The sequence below is a fragment of the Nuphar pumila genome, chromosome 15 (genome assembly GCF_984573655.1).
Source record: "Nuphar pumila chromosome 15, dmNupPumi1.hap1.1, whole genome shotgun sequence".
NCBI classification, from domain to species: domain Eukaryota; kingdom Viridiplantae; phylum Streptophyta; class Magnoliopsida; order Nymphaeales; family Nymphaeaceae; genus Nuphar; species Nuphar pumila.
This window is the reverse complement of record NC_143263.1, coordinates 49,028,732-49,047,620: the sequence shown is the minus strand read 5'-3', so window position 1 is coordinate 49,047,620 and position 18,889 is coordinate 49,028,732. Positions and strand designations below refer to the sequence as shown.

The window sequence follows — 18,889 nt, the reverse complement described above, 5'->3', positions numbered from 1 at the left end:
TTTTCCCTCTTAAGTACATATTAACTACCTTCCTTTCTAAACTCAAATATGATCAAGCATTCACAAAGGAATGAAGGAGGTTTACTTTTTGGTTTAGCATCATGTTCACATTTTGGAAGTTTATTCCTGTTGTACCTTGTAGAGTCGGGATAGCTGGAATTTGTTAACTAATCTGTAATTTTGTAGTCTTTTCTTGTCGATACATCTTTAATTGATTGTATGTTTTTTTTCTTTTCGAAATGTCCTGATTCTAATGAGTTCTTCCATTAATGTTACAGCCAGGTTCCGAGGGCCATAACTGTTATGCAGATGAACATTATTTGCCAACATTTTTCCATGTCAGCCCATTGAATCTTTCTTGTCTTTGTCTTTACCAGACAAATTGCTTTTCAAAATGTTGGATTTCATCATTTCAGCGAGGGGGATAGTCATACCAAACTTTTTTTGTTGGTCTTGCAGTTGCTGGACCCTGCTGGAATATCAAATTGGTCTGTGACACATGTAGATTGGTCTGAAGGTAAATGGCATCCCAAGATGTACAGGGCGCTGGATATTAACTATGAGCTCTTCAAGAATATCACTGTACGAATTAAATTCATCATAATTTTTCTTATTTTGCTGTATAACACTAATATTTATTTCATTAATATTGTTTTCTGATGTTTTTCTGTTATCCAGTCTATTGATGAGAGCACACATGTTTCAAGTGATGACAAGGTATGCTGCGTGTTTAAAGTAGAAAATTGTGTTTAACCAGATTCAATAATAACACTTATAGGCAGTCATGTTTGAATATTTTGTCAGCAGTTTTATTCCCTTGCTTTTGCAAGTGGCATACTTTTTCTGTTACATTTACTGCTAGCTGTTATTTTGATATTGCCTTTTTTGCTGGACTGTTGTAGCTCCAACATGTGTCCCTTTGTCCCTTATCTCTCTTCTTCCGATCAATGTTGAAGACCTCTTTGTTAAATTATGTATCAACCTTGTAATCTCGTATATATATATATATATTCATATATATATATATATAGAGAGAGATACATATACATATGTACTATGTATATATGTATATGTATCTATATATATAAATATATATTTCTTTTTTGTTTCATTGTTCACCCGAAAAGGGTATTTCTGTAAATACTTATTTTACGCATATTCCATTTTGGAATATGATTGTAACCTTTTTTAATTCTTTTATTTTTCTTCTTTTTCTTTCTTTCTTTTTTATTTTTTATATTTTGTGCCACATAGGGTGGCTCCCCAAAGAGTCGTTGGGGAGCCTCCAACAGTCACATATGTGACCGTTGGGGGCTCCCAACGACTCTCTTGGGAGCCCCCTATGTGGCTCCTTGTTTGGTTATAAATAGGGGCCTCTACCCTCTTGTATTCTCATGGCTTTGAGTCAAAGCCCAAGCTTCTAATAAAGTTTGAATATTCATTTTTATGCCTTTGGTGCATTTGTGAGAGTTTGTGATTTTGTGCTTTTATGCACAAGTCTTCTAAGTGTTCTTATTGTGCATGTGTGCACATATTTGTTATCAAGAATATTAAGGTCTTGATCATAGTATATTGTTGAAGATGCTTTCACATGGTATCAAAGTCTCATTTGAGGAAGAATGATCATGCGTTTGTTCATTTTTTAGTGCCTCAAAAAACGTGCCTTCAAGCTATTGTTTTTTGGAGTGGATAATTTTCTTCGGGCAATATTTTAGAAGCCTCCTTTATCAAGAAAGACTTGAGAAACCCTTGAGGTACGCATTATTTTTCATCATATCTCATCTCCAATGAGTGAAAAAGACTCCCATTTCTCTCTTGGGTTCAAACTCAATGGGTCTAACTATCATGTTTGGGCTGAAAATATGGAAGCTCACGTCAAAGGAAAAGGACTTTGAGGCTATGTCCAAGGCTCGATTCCCGAACCGAAACCCAAGATAACCTCGCTAGAAAAAGGAGAGATAAAAATTATTGAAGGTGATGAAAGGACCAAGGCTCTTGAAAAATATACAAAAAAGCATGAAGAATGAGAAATGAGGAATTTTAAAATCCTCTCTTGGATGTTTTCGTCCGTAGAAGCGAGAATTAATGCAAATATCATCAAGTGCAAAAAGGTTTGTCAAGCATGGGAATATCTTGAGAAGATGTACACCTCTAGGGATTTGTCTCATAAGTACTATCTCCAAAAAAGGGCGGTAACGCTTCAACAAGGGGAGATGACTATAAGAGAGTATTTTGCCGAGCTCTCTTTTATTTGGGACGAGCTTACTGTGCTCGAACCTAAGTGGAGTGGTGAAGCCATAGAGCTCTGCCATAAACAATTGGAAGAAGATAGATTTTTCAACTTTTTGAATGGACTTAAGCCCGAATTTGAACAAATCCGATCTTCTCTTTTATCCGCTTTCACTTCCCCCTCTCTTGAAGATGTAATTACTAAACTTAGTGGGGAAGAGACTCGAATGAGTATAAGCAAGAGCAACCCAAGTGTTCTTGCTACACCTTCTAACAATGAAGAAAATGAAGGTGTTAATGCCGTCTCAAGACCGGGGAGAAATTTAAGGACCTACAAGTCCCCTCACTTCAAGAATTAAAACTCAAGTGGTTAAGGAGCAAAGAGAGACTATAGCAAGCTTACATGTCATTTTTGTAAAGAGCCGGGGCACATTAAACCTATTTGTCCAAAATGGAAGAAATTGCTTACAACAGTTATGACATCTCAACCGGAGGAACGACCTTCATCGTCAAATGGGTCTCTTTCTCTTCAACAAATTGTAGAAGCTTTACAACCCCTTCTCAACGGAGGGATTTCCGGAGCTGCTATGTCTACTTCCTCACCACCCGGTAAGACATCTTGGCTTCTAGATTCCGGTGCATCCTTTCAGACGACCCCGAGTGCTTGGTCTCTTTCCGAGTTTTCTAAAAAATTTCTTCCATATTTTGTCTCAACGGCGGATGGAACACCTCTTGAAATTAAAGGAATATGTAATTTTAAAAAACAAGATTTTATTTATTCTAAAAAATTGTCTTATACCAAAACTAAATTTAAATTTACTTTCGGTTTTTCAACTCTCAGACCATAGTTGCGATATAAAATTTTCTTCTAACAAATGTTGGATATAGGATCGTCGGTCCGAGAGATTGATTGGGGAAGGCTCTAGGAGAGGCGACCTCTACTATGTTGATTTTCTTCAAGTTCCCAAAAATAAATTTTGTAATGTTGCTGAAAACAAAAATATTCATGTATGGCATAAGAGACTGGGACATCCCAACAACAACAACAACAACAACAACAACAACAACAACAACAACTACGCTTTTATCTCAAAACAATTGGGGTCGGCGATATGAACCAAAAAAGAAAATCATTCTGGGTCTTCCACATGAATCCTTCTCCTCCAATCATTTCTATCCAATGTCATGTCCTCGGTGAGGTTCAAAGCATTCATATCCTTTCCTATCATCTCCATCCATGTCTTCCTAGGCCTACCCCGACCTCTTTTAACTAATATATTTTCCCATTTCTCCATCCTTCTAACTGGAGCATCATTAGGCCTTCGCTGAATATGTCCAAACCACCGTAAACGATTTTCTCTCATCTTATTTTCAATGGATGCAACACCTACCTTCTTACGTATCTTCTCGTTCCGAATCTTATCTTTTATTGCATTTCCACACATCCATCTACGCATACGCATCTCAGCTACACTCATTTTTTGAATATGATGTCTCTTGGCAGCCCAACATTCTGTACCATATAGTAAAGCGGGCCTAATAGTCATTCTATAAAACTCTTCCTTCAACCGCAATGGTATTCTACGATCGGACAACACTCCAGTTGCACTTTTCCATTTCATCCACCCAACCTTTATCCTATGATTTACATCTTCATCAATTTCTCCATACTTTTGAATGATAGATCTCAAATATTTGAAACAATCATCCACCGATATTTCTTGCTCACCAAGCTTCACTACACTCCCATCACTACTTCGTTGCTTACTAAACCGACATTCTATATATTCTGTTTTACTCTTACTCAACTTAAAACCTCTTGCTTCCAATGTTTATCTCCATAATTCTAACTTAGCATTAACCCCAGCTCTAGACTCATCAATCAAAACAATATCATCAGCAAACAACATACACCATGGCACATTTTCTTGAATTGATCGCGTAAGCTCATCCATCACTATAGCAAATAGGAAAGGGCTTAAAGCAGATCCTTGATGTAACCCAACTGTTATAGGAAAATTGGTTGTCACCCCTCCACAAGTGCGGACATTGGTTACTACTCCTTCATACATATCCTTAATTATACTAATGTACTTGAGAGAAACACCTTTCTTCATCATTGTCCACCAGAGAACGTTCCTAGGTACTCTATCGTATGCCTTCTCCAAATCAATAAAAACCATATGCAAATCTTTGTTCCTCTCTCTATATCTCTCAATAAGTTGTCTAAGAAGATGTATAGCTTCCATAGTTGATCTTCCAGGCATAAAACCAAATTGATTCTCCGATATCATGACAACCTTCCTCAACCTAGACTCAATCACCCTCTCTCAAAGTTTCATAGTATGACTCATGAGTTTTATTGTTAAAATACATGTAATCTATATATATGTTTATATATATATTGTCTAATATACCCAATAGGGGTATTTTAGTCATTTCACAAGTACTCGATAGGGGTACTTGTTATTTTCCTTTTATTTTTGTAATTAATTTTGCACTTTTTTCTTTTTCTTTTTTTTGTTTTTCTGTTCACATATGGGGCCCCACCATGGAGTCGATGGGGCCCCCAACGGTCACATTTGTGACCGTTGGGGGCTCCCAACGACTCCATGGGGAGCCCCCTAGGTGGCTCTTCTTTTAAGGCCTTGTTAAAATGTAAACTGTAATATATATATATATATTATTTAATATTATTATATTTCTTTTATTATTTTATTTTTCTATTTTTCTTTATTTTCTTTTTTAGCATCTAGTTCAATAGAAACTAGATATTTGATCAAGTCAAGTTCCTGTTGGAACTTGATTGTGCAAATAGTTATTGGACTGTAGTCCAACAGCTATAATAAATGCTGTTGGACTATAGTCCAACAACTATAATAATAAATGTTGTTGGATTGTAGTCCAACAGCTATATTAAGAGACGTTGGAATCCAACGTCTCTTTTGGAGAGCTCAAAATGAGCTCTCCTCTCTCTTCCACTTTTTTGCATATATAGGGGTGAACCCCTTCAATGTAAAGCACCATGCTTCTTAAGCATTTTGTTCATGAATAAAATATTATTTATTTTTTAAGTGTTCTTCCTTTTTATACCCTTTCAAGGGTCATGCTTGTAGTGTCTCCAATAGACACTTGTTTGTGAGTTATTTGTGCATTTGTTGAAGACCACCATTTCATTACATGGTATCAAAGCTACGAAATCCTTAGATCTTGAAGTGCTTCTGCCTCGATTTCTGTGCCACATTTACAAAAGGTGTTTCATCACCTTGTTCTTGGCTCAAGAGGATTTGTTTGAAGAAAGGCGAACTTGTGCTACAAAAAATTTTGGTTTTGTATCCTCTCTTATTCCTTTGTCTACTCTTTTTCTTTTCTTTTTATTTTTCTCTCTCTCTCCTCCTATTTATTTCTCTCTTACCCTTGTAAAAGATGGATGACAATGATAAGATCACCATCATTCCTATGAAGCTAAATGATACTAACTATGTAATGTGGGCTTCGATTATGAAGCACCACATTTGGGGAAAAGGTTTATCGGGTATAGTGGATGGTTTCGATTTGGAACCTAAACTACTAAACTATCTCTTACCAAGAAAGAGGGTGATAAAGATGTTCCTCTAACGGAAGAAGAGAAGAGTAAGGCGTTAGCCACTTATGAAAAGAAATGGAAAGAATGGAGGATAGGGCATGCAAAAATTATGTCATGGCTCATCAATAGCATAGACATTAAAAAATGCTCTAGTCTAGCTAAGTTTGAGCATGCCGATAAGGCTTGGGAATACCTCAAAAACATGTATTCCCTTAAAGATATTGCACATGTATGCAATTTACAAGATAAAGTTCGGACAATGATTCAAAAAGATAAAACTATTCGAGAATATTATAATGAGTTGTTCGAACTTTGGGAAGAGTTGGCTCTTCTTGAGCCCAAATGGCATTGTGCCGAAGATATCGAGCTTCGCCAAAAGCAACTCGATATGGAACATTTCTATCAATTTGTGAATGGTCTAAGGTCGGAGTTTGAATCCACCAAATCGGCCCTTTTACATCGTGGAAAAATTCCTTCTATTGTTGATACTATAGAAGAGCTCACTATGGAGGAAAATAGACTTAGAAAAAGTACTCCAAAAGTTGATGATGACTCCGTTTTAGCTGTATCTAGACCGGGGAATCATACTCGTACTTACAAGCCGCCTCATTTTGGAAGGCAAAACAACGACTTTGATAAAAGAAAAGTTATTTGTCATCATTGTCATGAACCGGGGCACTATAGGCCTCAATGTCCAAAGTTAAAAAGAAGAGAAGAAAAAAGAGTTGCATCTGTTGAATCTGAGTCAAAAGATCAAGATGCACCTGTGTCTATGGCTCAACTGATGAAAATCCTTCAACCTCTTCTCAAAGGGGTATCCTCCTCAACCGAAGCCTCAACTGGAGCGGCAATTGCATCTTTCTCCGGTCCAGGTAACTTTTCTTGGCTTTTAGATTCTGATGCTTCTTTTCATATGACCCCAAATGTTAATAGTCTATCCGAATGTCTTAAAAATAACTCAAGTGTGTCAAAGGTTTTTACAGCCGATGGCACATCTCTTGAAGTAAAAGGAATAGGATGTTTTGAAAATCTTCAAAAATCCAAAAGATTTTTTATCCCAGAAGTTAGATATATCCCTAAACTTAATTTGAATCTCTTATCTGTCTCGCAAATATCTGATTATGGATGTAATATCTCCTTCTCTTCTCATAGTTGTTGGGTACAGGATCGCCAGTCAGGGAAGCTGATTGGGGAAGGCCATAGAGAAGGAGGACTTTATTACATGGACTTTTTGGAATTACCCAAGAATGCATTTTGTTATAATATTCAGAAATTAGAATTGGATTTATGGCACAAAAGGCTTGGCCATCCTCATATGTCTAAAATTCAATATTTTCCAAGTTTGGAAAAATTTTGTAATTCTGAAAATTTTTCTTGTAAAGACTGCATTCTTGGCAAAATGAAAAGGTTACCATTTCTTAGTAGAACTTTTGTTTCCTCACGACCACTTGAGTTAATACATTCGGATGTTTGGGGCCCCACACCAGTTATTTCCAAAGGTGGTTATACATATTATGTCATTTTTGTTGATGACTTTTCTAGACATACTTGGATTTATTTTCTTAAACATAAATCTGATGTCTTTGCTAACTTCCAAATATTTCATAAAATGGTTAAAAATAAGTTTCAAAATGATATTTCTGTTTTTCGCACTGATTCAGGGGGAGAATTTATGTCCAACGAATTCAAAGACTATCTCAATTTACATGGTATTACACATCAAAGATCATGTCCACACACTCCACAACAGAATGGCCTAGCCGAACGCAAACATCGGCACATTATGGAAACTACTAGGACATTGCTAATTGCAAATCAAGTTCCAAAAAGTTTTTGGGCTGAAGCGGTCCTAACTGCCACCTACCTCATTAATAGGATGCCATCTTCCTCATTAAAGAATACAACTCCAATAGAAAAACTTGTTAATTTAACTCGAGATTATTCTAGATTAAGAGTCTTTGGATGCAAATGTTTTGTTTTCACAAACAGAAATGACAAACTCTCTCCTCGTGCAATCCCATGTGCCTTTTTAGGATATGCTGATAATCAAAAAGCCTACAGGTGTTTCGATTTTCAAAATGACAAATTATATGTGTCAAGAAATGTATCTTTTTTAGAAAAAGAAAGCTTCTTTGAATTTGAAAAATCCAAGGATGTCACTGAATACTCGTTTTTAATTGATCCAACTTCAAAATCCAATGAATGTGATGTTGGATGTGACCTTGACAATGATCAAAGTCCTATTGTTGTTGAAAATGATGATAATGAAGAGCAAATCCATAGGGATGTTAGTCTACAATATTCAAGACGTAGAGAGCAAAATCTTCCATGTGCATTACAAAAATACTCTGAAGTCTCACCTAGAAGAACGTCTAGAATCTCTAAACCTCCAGAAAAATTTGTCTTATGAATCTTTTTCACCCACGTATAGGGCCGCCATTGCATTAATACAATCATATGTTGAACCATCATCCTATTCTCAAGGAAAAAATCATATAGAATGGATAGAAGCCATGAAAATAGAATTGGATGCACTAGAAAAGGCCAATACTTGGACGATACAAGATATTCCTCCGGGTAAGAAACCTATAGGTTGTAGGTGGGTATACAAAGTCAAAACCAAAAGTGATGGGACCCTGGAAAGATATAAGGCCCGTTTAGTAGCAAAAGGATATGCCCAAGAGTATGGCATCGATTATGAAGAAACATTTGCTCCTGTGACCCGTATGACCACTGTTAGAACTTTAATAGCCTTGGCCTCCATTAGAACATGGCCTATCTTTCAATTAGATGTCAAAAATGCTTTCCTGAATGAGAATCTCGTTGAAGAAGTATACATGGAAGCCCCACCTGGTATTAGTATCCCTAAGGGTAAAGCTCTTCGTCTAGAAAAAGCTCTTTATGGTCTTAAACAGACTCCAAAAGCCTGGTATGACCGATTTAGTCATGTTATGCTTGATATTGGTTTTCAACCTTGTTTAACTGACACTGCTTTGTTTGTTAAGAAATCTGATGCAGGCATCATTATTCTTCTTCTCTATGTGGACGATATGATCATCACTGGAGGCGACAAACAGGGAGTTGCAAATATCAAATCTCTTCTTAAAACTCACTTTGAAATGACTGACTTAGGTTTATTAAGATATTTTTTAGGCATTGAAGTTGCTTATTCCCCTCGGGGGTATTTGATATCTCAATCTAAATTTGCTCTTGATATCGTTTCCAGGTCTGGCATTACAGATGATAAGAAAGTAGACACTCCAGAAGTTGTTAATGTTAAAATGAAAATTGATGATGGAGAACTTCTTGATGATCCTACTCCTTATAGATAGCTTGTTGGAGCTCTTTCTTATCTTTCCATTACTAGGCCAGATATAACTCATGCGGTTCATACAGTCAGTCAGTTTCAGCATGCTCCCATCTCCATGCACATGAGAGCGATTTTGCGTATTATTAGATACTTAAAATCCTCTCTTTCACGAGGACTCTTCTTGTCTGCTTCATCTTCATTAAATTTAATTGCATATATTGATGCTGACTGGGGAGGTGATCCCAATAATAGACACTCAACTACTGATTTTTGTGTGTTCTTAGGTGAAACCTTAATTTCGTGGAGGTGCAAGAAGCAGCAAAAAGTCTCTCTTTTCTCCACCGAAGCTGAATACAAAGCCATGGCAACCACCATTATGGAGGTTGTTTGGCTCAGACGATTGCTAGCGGATATGGGAGCTAAAGCAACGCAAGCTTCAAAGATGTGTTGTGACAACAAAAGTGCGATCTACATTGCAAGCAACCGGACATTCCATGAGCGTACTAAACACATTGAGATGGACTGTCACTATGTCAGAGAGGAATACTTACATGGAACCATTGATCTGTCATATGTTACATCAGAATATCAATTAGCAGACTTCTTCACCAAGCCTCTCGCTGCTCCCAGATTTCACTTCCTCTTAGACAAATTTTCGCTCATTGTACCGTAAGTTTGAGGGGGAGTGTTAAAATGTAAACTGTAATGTATATATATATTATTTAATATTATTATATTTTCTTTTATTATTTTATTTTTCTATTTTTCTTTATTTTCTTTTTTAGCATTTAGTTCAATAGAAACTAGATATTTGATCCAGTCAAGTTCCTGTTGGAACTTGACTGTGCAAATAGTTGTTGGACTGTAGTCCAACAGCTATAATAAATGCTGTTGGACTATAGTCCAACAGCTATAATAATAAATGTTGTTGGATTGTAGTCCAACAGCTATATTAAGAGACGGAATCCAACGTCTCTTTTGGAGAGCTCAAAATGAGCTCTCCTCTCTCTTCCACTTTTTTGCATATATAGGGGTGAACCCCTTCAATGTAAAGCACCATGCTTCTTAAGCATTTTGTTCATGAATAAAGTATTATTTATTTTTCAAGTGTTCTTCCTTTTTATACCCTTTCAAGGGTCATGCTTGTAGTGTCTCCAATAGACACTTGTTTGTGAGTTATTTGTGCATTTGTTGAAGACCACCATTTCATTACAGGCCTTAAGGCCATCCCTCCTCTCCTTCTTTGTGTATATATAGGGGTGATCCCCTCTTGTATTTTCACTCTTGAGAGCTCTCTCTCTTTTCAATAAGAGACATTTATATTTTATGTTGTGTTGTCTCTTTGTGGGTTTGGGTGTTACCCCTTTTTATTTGTTCATTGGTGGATATTGTAAGTGCTTATCACACTCTTTGGTTTTCCGCATATTTCATTACATGGTATCAGAGCCTTGTGTATGCTCTTCTTCTTAATATAGTTAGTTTAGTAATTATATATTGTTGTTTCCTTTTCGTTTATCTTCTTGTGAGTGATTAAATATGAGGGGAACAAAAGATTGATCTCTCCTTCAAGCTCAATGGCTCCAACTACATGATGTGGGTCGCCGCCATGGAGAACAACCTCAAAGGTAAGAAACTTTGGGGATACGTTATGGACACCGTTCCGGAACCACAACTCCAACTCACCAAGATGGATGGTGATCAAGAAAAAGCTCTTGAAGGAAATGCCCACATGAAGGCCATTGAAGATCACCAATCTAAAGTGGAAGATTGGGAAAGTAAGCATGCGAAGATTCTTGCTTGGTTCATGAACAATGTGGAGTTTAAAATTTGCGCCAACATTGCTAAGTTTCGGATGGCTAATGAAGCATGGTTCTTTATGAAAGGTATGTTTACTCAAAAAGACCTTGCTCGTCAATTCTTTCTCCAAGAAAAAATCCAAACTATCAAGCAAGGAGAAATGAGTGTAAGGGATTACTTTAGCACTCTTGGACCCTTATGGGATGAGCTATCTTTACTAGAACCAAAGTGGGTTTCTAGTGTGGATGTAGAACTAAGAAGAGAACAAATGGAAAAAGAACACTTTTTCCAATTTCTACATGGGCTTAGGCCCGAATATGAACAAGTTAGATCTTCCCTTCTTCATAGATCTAAGCCTCTTCCCTTGGAAGATGCCATAGCCGAAATATGTCAAGAAGAAACTCGTCTTGGCATTATTAAAGGAGGAGATGATGTTTTGGCCGTATCTAAACCCGACAACCATGTGAAAGCATATAAGCCTCCACACTTAGGAAGGCGAAATAATTTCAATGGCAACTATAGAAAAGCCATTTGCGATCATTGCCAAGAACCGGGTCATATAAGACCTAATTTCCCTAAGTTAAATGAAGCACCTAAAAATAAGGTTGCCTCCGTTGAAGAAGCTACTCAAAAGAAAGATGAAACTATCAAAGGGAAGGGATCTTTTTCTCTTGCTCAACTATCGGAAGCACTACAAACTCTACTCAAGATACCATCAACCTCGGGTGTTGCCATAGCTTCTTCCTCTCCTTCAGGTATGTCTTCTTGGATCCTTGACTCTGGAGCTTCCTTTCATATGACCCCTCTTGAAAATGAGCTTTCCGATTTGTGTAATAACTATAAAAACTCCTATGTTTCAACTGCCGATGGTACATCTTTACAAGTAAAAAGTTTTCGAACTTTAAATTTTTTCAAAGATTTCTTTGTGCCAAACGTGAGAGTGGTACCTCAACTTAATTTAAATCTTCTCTCTGTTGCTCAAATATGTGATCATGGATGTGAAATCTCCTTCTCAACTAAGGATTGCTCTATACAGGATCTCCGGTCCGGGAAGCAGATTGGGCAATGCCATAAGAGGGGAGATCTCTATTACATGAGCAACTTGAAACTTTCCACTAACTCTTTTTGTAACCGTGTCCAAGATAAAAATATTGAAATTTGGCATCAAAGACTTGGACATCCAAGTTTCTAAAAAATGTACTCCTTTCCATTTGGAAAGAAATTTTGTAATGAGAAACATTTTGTTTGCAAGAGTTGTATATTTGGCAAAATGAAATCCACTCCCTTTCCAAATCGAACTTTTGTGTCCAAAAGACCTTTTGAGTTAGTCCATTCGGATGTTTGGGGTCCTTCCCCGGTCATGTCTAAAGGAGGATACTCTTATTACATTACTTTCATTGATGACTACACTATGTGTGGATCTACTTTCTCAATTTAAAATCCGAAGTCTTTGACTTCTTTAAGAAATTTCATATGATAGTCAAAAATCAATTTTCAAGTAATATTTGTACTCTTAGATCCGATTCGAGTGGAGAATATCTATCAAATGAATTTCAAAATTATTTAGAAATAAATGGAATTTGTCATCAAAGATCGTGTCCTAAGACTCCTCAATAGAATGGTTTAGCCGAAAGAAAGCATAGACACATAATGGAAATCACTAGGACACTCCTTATTTCCAAGGAAATTCCAAAGAGTTTTTGGGCCGAAGCCGCCTTAACCTCAACGTACTTGATAAATAGAATGATATCTTCATCCTTACAAAATACATTTCCATATGAAAAACTATTTGAAAGAACACCCAATTTCAATAGATTAAGAATTTTTGGGTGTAAATGTTTTATCCTTACACATAAAAGAGACAAATTATCTCCTAAAACTATTGAATGTGTTTCTTAGGATATGAAGAAAATCAAAAGGGTTTTAGATGTTTTGACTTGAAAAATAACAAACTTTATGTATCCAAAGATGTAACCTTTTTGGAAAATGAAAATGGTTTTATGAAAACTAAAGATATTGACGAAAGTGAATATGCTTTCTTATTTGATCTTCTCTCCCAAGAAGATGAGACTCCTCAAGAAGAGGAAATCTCTAATGAGTCGTTGAATGACTTAGAGGATATTCCTCTTGACAATGTTGAAGATGAAAGTGATAGACCAATCCAAACCTATGTTAGGCGTGGTCAACAAGCTCAAAGGAGCGCCTTAGAAAAATACTCTTAAGGGTCCAACATAGAAGAAACCTCTTTAAGGAGATCCAACCAAATATCCAATCCTCCTAATAGGTTTGTTTCCTATGAGTCCCTAACTCCAAGGTATAGAGCGTGTCTAATTGCGTTACACTCATTTCATGAACCTTCACATTATAATGAAGCCAAAAACATCCCTCAATGGGCTGAAGCCATGAACTTAGAGCTTAGTGCCCTTGAAAAGGCAAAAACTTGGGAAATAACTTCATTACTCACTGGAAAGAAATCAATTGGATGTAGATGGGTCTTCAAAATTAAAACTAAAAGTGATGGTTCATTAGAACGCTATAAAACCCGATTAGTAGCAAAAGGATATGCTCAAGAATACGGTATAGATTATGAAGAAACTTTTGTTAAAATGTACCTCTTATATATATATATTACATCAATACCCGATAGGGGTATTTTTGTAATTTCACATAGTTGTTTTAGAAAACAACTATTTTTCAGTTTTGATAAAATGTAAATTTCTTTTTTATTTTTGTTTTTTGTTTTTTGTATTTTTTGAGGCTCAAAAGGGGCTCTAACCATAGAGTCGTTGGAGCCCCCAACGGTCACAAATGTGTGTGACCGTTGGGGGCTCCCAACGACTCTATGGGAGCCTCCTTTTGGGCTCTCCTTTTGAGGCCCTTGGCCTTCCTTTCTCTCCTCTCCCTCTTGTATAAATAGGAGTGAACCCCTTGTATATTTTTTCATGCTTGAGAGATCTCTCTCTTCTCAATAAGAGGCTTTTTATATTGTTGCCTTTTTAAATGCTTGTGCTTGTATTGTCCCTTAATGGACTTGTGATATTGTCTCTTTTATTCATTGTTGTAAGTGCTTATAAGCACTCTTTATATTTCCGCAATATCTCATTACATGGTATCAGAGCCACTTGATTCTTGAAGGAAATGTGTGGTTCGTGTATTTCATATTTGGTGGATCTCTTCTCACTTCTTGGCAACATCATGGAGGCAAAGATTGACTTATCCTTCAAGCTCAATGGAAAGAATTATATGATGTGGGCATCGACAATGGAAAATAACCTCAAAGGTAAGAAAATTTGGGGTTTTGTCATGGGGACCGTTCCGGAACCTAAGCTTATGCTCACAAAGGACGAAGAAGGTCAAGAAAAGGCTCTTGAAGGAGATGCTCGCCTCAAGGCCATTGAAAATCATAAAAAAGAAGTGGAAGATTGGGAAAGCAATCACGCAAAAATCCTTGCGTGGTTTATGAACAATGTTGAGCTTAAGGTATATGCTAACATAGCTAAATTTCGTAGAGCCAATGAGGCTTGGTCCTTTATGAAGGGTATGTATATCCAAAAGGATCTTGCAAGAGCATATTTCTTGCAAAAAAAGATTAGAACCACCAAACAAGGTGATTCTAGCATTCAAGACTATTATAGTGCCCTAAACCCACTATGGGATGAATTGGCTCTTTTGGAGCCAAAATGGGTTTCTATGGAAGATATTGATTTAAGACAAAAAAACAAATGAAACAAGAACGATTGTTTCAATTCCTTTTTGGGCTACGTCCCGAATTTGAGCAAGTGAGATCCTCACTTCTCCATAGATCTATTTTTCTTCCTATTGATGATGCTATTGCCGAAATCACTCAAGAGGAGACAATGCTTGACATGAGTAAACATGTTGATGAAATACTTGCTGTATCAAAACCGGGTAACAATGTTAGAACCTATAAATCTCCTCATTTTGGGAAACAAGGAAACTACAATGGAGGAAGAAAAATGATTGTTTGTCATCATTGTTATGAGCCGGGTCACATTAAACCCGCTTGCCCAAAGCTTAATGGAACTTTCAAGCCTAAGGTGGCCTCTCTTGAAGAAACTACCACCAAAGAAGATGAACGCAAGAACAATGATCTCAAAGAAACTCTTGGACAAATATCTATGGCTCTCCAACAAATTCTAAAAGTTTCTTCCTCCACATCGGGTGCGGCTATTGCTTCGACATCATCACCTGGTACGTATTCTTGGATCCTTGACTCCGGAGCCTCTTTTCATATGACCCCCTATGAAAATGCACTTATTGATGTTTGCACCAATTCAAAGGACTCTTGTGTCTCTACGGCCGATGGGACCTTTTTAAAAATTTCAAGTATTGGCTCTTTTAAAGATTCCCAAAATTTTTGTGTTCCAAAAGTAAGAGTTGTTCCCAAGCTAAATCTAAACCTTTTTTCGGTCTCTCAAATTGTCGACCATGGATGTAAAATATCTTTCTCATCTAATGGTTGCTTTGTGCAGGATCTCCGGTTCGGGAAGCGGATTGGGCAAGGCCATAGAAATGGAGACCTCTATTATATGGACCATCTTGATCTCCCTTCAAATCATTTTTGTTCTTATGTCCAAGAAAAAAACATGGAAACTTGGCATAAAAGACTTGGTCATCCAAGTTATTCCAAAATATATCTCTTTCCTTTTGGAAACAAATTTTGTAAGGAAAACGAAATTAATTGCAAAGATTGCATTTTTGGAAAAATGAAGTCTATTCCATTTCCAACTAGAACTTTTCTTTCATCAAGACCTTTTGAATTGGTGCATTCAGATGTTTGGGGGCCTTCTCCGGTTATGTCTAAAGGGGCTATTCGTATTATGTTACTTTTATTGATGACTTTACTCGGTATGTTTGGATTTACTTTCTTAGTCATAAATCGGAAGTATTCACTTTCTTTAAAGACTTCCATAAAAAGATTCAAAATTAATTCCAAAATGATATATCTATTTTAAGATCCGATTCCGGTGGCGAATACTTATCTCATGAATTTCAAAACTATCTAACCCAAAATGGAATTTTCCATCAAAAGTCATGTCCTAGGACTCCTCAACAAAATGGCCTAGCGGAAAGGAAACATAGGCACATTATAGAAACCGCTAGAACATTACTTGTTTCTAGGAATATTCCAAAGAAGTTTTGGGCCGAAGCCGTTCTAACTTCCACTTATCTAATCAATAAAATGCCTTCTTCTAAATTAAAAAATGCTTCTCCCTATGAAAAACTTTTTAAAATTTTACCCGATTTCAATCGTCTTCGTATTTTTGGTTGCAAATGTTTTGTCTTATTACATAAAAGGGATAAGTTGTCTCCAAAAGCAATTGAATGTGTTTTTTTAGGATATGGTAAAAATAAAAAAGGGTATAGATGTTATGATTTTGAGAATGATAAATTATATGTTTCAAAAGATGTAACATTTCTAGAAGAAGAGAACGGTTTTGATAAAATAGAAGAAACAAATGAAATTGATTACATATTCTTACATGATCTTATCGATGACATACAAGAAGATTTTCTTAAAAACATAGAAGATACACGTGAAGTGTCCCATCTTGATATAACACCCTCAAATGATAGTGATACAAATATAAATGTTTACTCAAGAAGAAATCAAGAAAATCCTATTAGTGCCCTCGAAAAATACTCTCAAATTTCTGAATCTTCTGAGGAACCACAAGTTAGACATTCTTCTAGAATATCAATACCCCCAAATAAGTTTGTATCCTATGATTCCTTAACTCCCAACTATCGGGCATGTTTAATAACCCTACATTCCTATTTTGAACCCGCTCACTATAATCAAGCTAAATCTATACCACATTGGGTTGAAGCAATGCAAGTTGAACTAAATGCATTAAAAAAGGCTAATACTTGGGAAATAGTTAATCTACCCTCACACAAAAAACCTATTGGGTGTCGATGGGTCTTCAAAGTTAAAACTAAAAGCGATGGCTCTTTGGAACGATATAAAGCTAGATTAGTCGCTAAGGGATACTCCCAAGAATATGGCATTGATTATGAAGAAACATTCACTCCCGTAGCTCGAATGACCAGTGTCAGGACCCTAATAGCTGTCGCATCAACCAAAAAATGGCCTATCTATCAACTCGACGTAAAAACTGCTTTTTTAAATGAAAGTTTAAGTGAAGAAGTTTACATGGATCCGCCACCCGGAATTAATATTAAGCAAGGTCAAACACTTCGGCTTTTGAAGGCATTGTATGGCCTTAAACAAGCTCCTAAGGCTTGGTATGATCGTTTCAGTGATATCATGATAAAGTTAGGATTTCACTCTTGTTATACTGACACTGCTCTTTTTGTCAAAAATGCAGGTACGAGTATTGTAATATTGTTGCTTTATGTTGATGATATGATTATCACTGGGAATGATCAAAATAGTATTATTGATGTTAAAAATATGTTAAAAAATAATTTTGATATGTCTGATTTAGGTTTGTTAAAATGTATCATTCAACTTATGTAATCTTATATATATTTTATATATATAAAGGATAATACATATTCATATATGGTATATATGCATATGTATTATCCTAATTATATATATAAAATATATATTTTTCTATTTATAGGCATAGGGGTAGTTTAGTCATTTCACAGTTTTACGCATATTCCATTTGGAATATGTTTGTAATTTTTACTTTTATTTTTCTTTTTTCTTTCTCTTTTTTAGTGGTTTGCGCCACCTAGGGAGGCTCCCCAAAGAGTCGTTGGGGAGCCCCCAACGGTCACAAATGTGACCGTTGGGGGCTCCCAACGACTCCTTTGGGAGCCCCCTAAGTGGCTCCTTGCTTGTATTATAAATAGGGGCTTTCCCCTTATAATTCCCTAACTCCTTGGAGGAGCTTATGCTCCATTGTATAGGGTTTTTACCCTCTTCTTCTTTTTTCCTCAATAATATTCAACTTATGACTTTAAGTTATATTTACCCCTTTTATGGGTTTATGTATTAGCACATGATGTGCTTGTGTTGTTCCATTGAGTGGGTATATTCGCACTTCGTGTGCATGTGTATGGGTTCATTATTGAACCTAATGTATTCAAAGTCACTTTCTAACAAGGTTTTCTTAGATATTTTCTTGGAATTGAAGTTGCATATTCTTCTCGAGGATATATTTTGTCACAGATGAAGCTTGCTGCAGATATCTGCTCTAAGTCTGGGATTTCTGATGACAAGAAAGTAGACTCCCGAAGTCATTAATGCCAAATTACGGTTAGAGGATGGGGTTCTTTTGAAAGACCCCACATCCTACAGACAACTCATTGGGTCTCTCACTTATTTAACCATCACCAGACCAGATATCGCCCATGCGGTTCATTCAGTTAGCCAATTTCAGCATGCTCCTACCACTGTGCATATGAGTGTTGTTCTCCGAATCATTCGTTACATTCAGAATACCATCAATAGAGGGCTATTTCTATCCTCCTTTTCTTCCTTGAATCTTCTTGCTTATACTGATGCATATTGGGGAGGTAATCCCAATGATCGAGTCTCAACTATTGGTTTTTGTGTCTTTTTAGGGGACTCTTTGATTGCCTGGCGATGCAAGAAGCAGCAGAAAGTTTCACTATCATCCACTGAAGCTGAGTATCGGGCTATGACAACCACGATAATGAAACTTATTTGGCTTCGCAGTCTGCTTAAAGACATGGGGGTTGATATTACTGAAGCCTCAAAATTATGCTGCGACAACAAGAGTGCCATCTATATTGCGAGCAATCATACCTTCCATGAGCGTACAAAAAATATCGAAATGGATTGCCACTATGTTCGTGACGAATTCTTACGAGGAACCATTGCTCTACCGTATGTCACTTCAGAATATCAGTTGGCGGACTTCTTCACTAAAGCTCTTCCGTCTCCTCGCTTCATGTTTCTTCTTGGCAAACTTTCCGTCATTTCCCCGTAAAGTTTGAGGGGGGGT

General features: G+C 36.6%; 1 protein-coding gene across 3 annotated transcripts in view; it reads left to right on the top strand.

Moving 5' to 3' along the window:
- Positions 1-18,889, top strand: part of LOC149815374 (glycosyltransferase BC10-like) — a 54,769-nt gene that overhangs the window by 19,480 nt on the left and 16,400 nt on the right. For all 3 annotated transcript variants that reach the window (XM_089988808.1, XM_089988810.1, XM_089988809.1), the window contains 3 exons: positions 279-338; positions 460-582; positions 679-717. In XM_089988808.1, the coding sequence (XP_089844934.1) occupies positions 279-338; positions 460-582; positions 679-717 (222 nt within the window). The remainder of the gene's footprint in view (positions 1-278; positions 339-459; positions 583-678; positions 718-18,889) is intronic.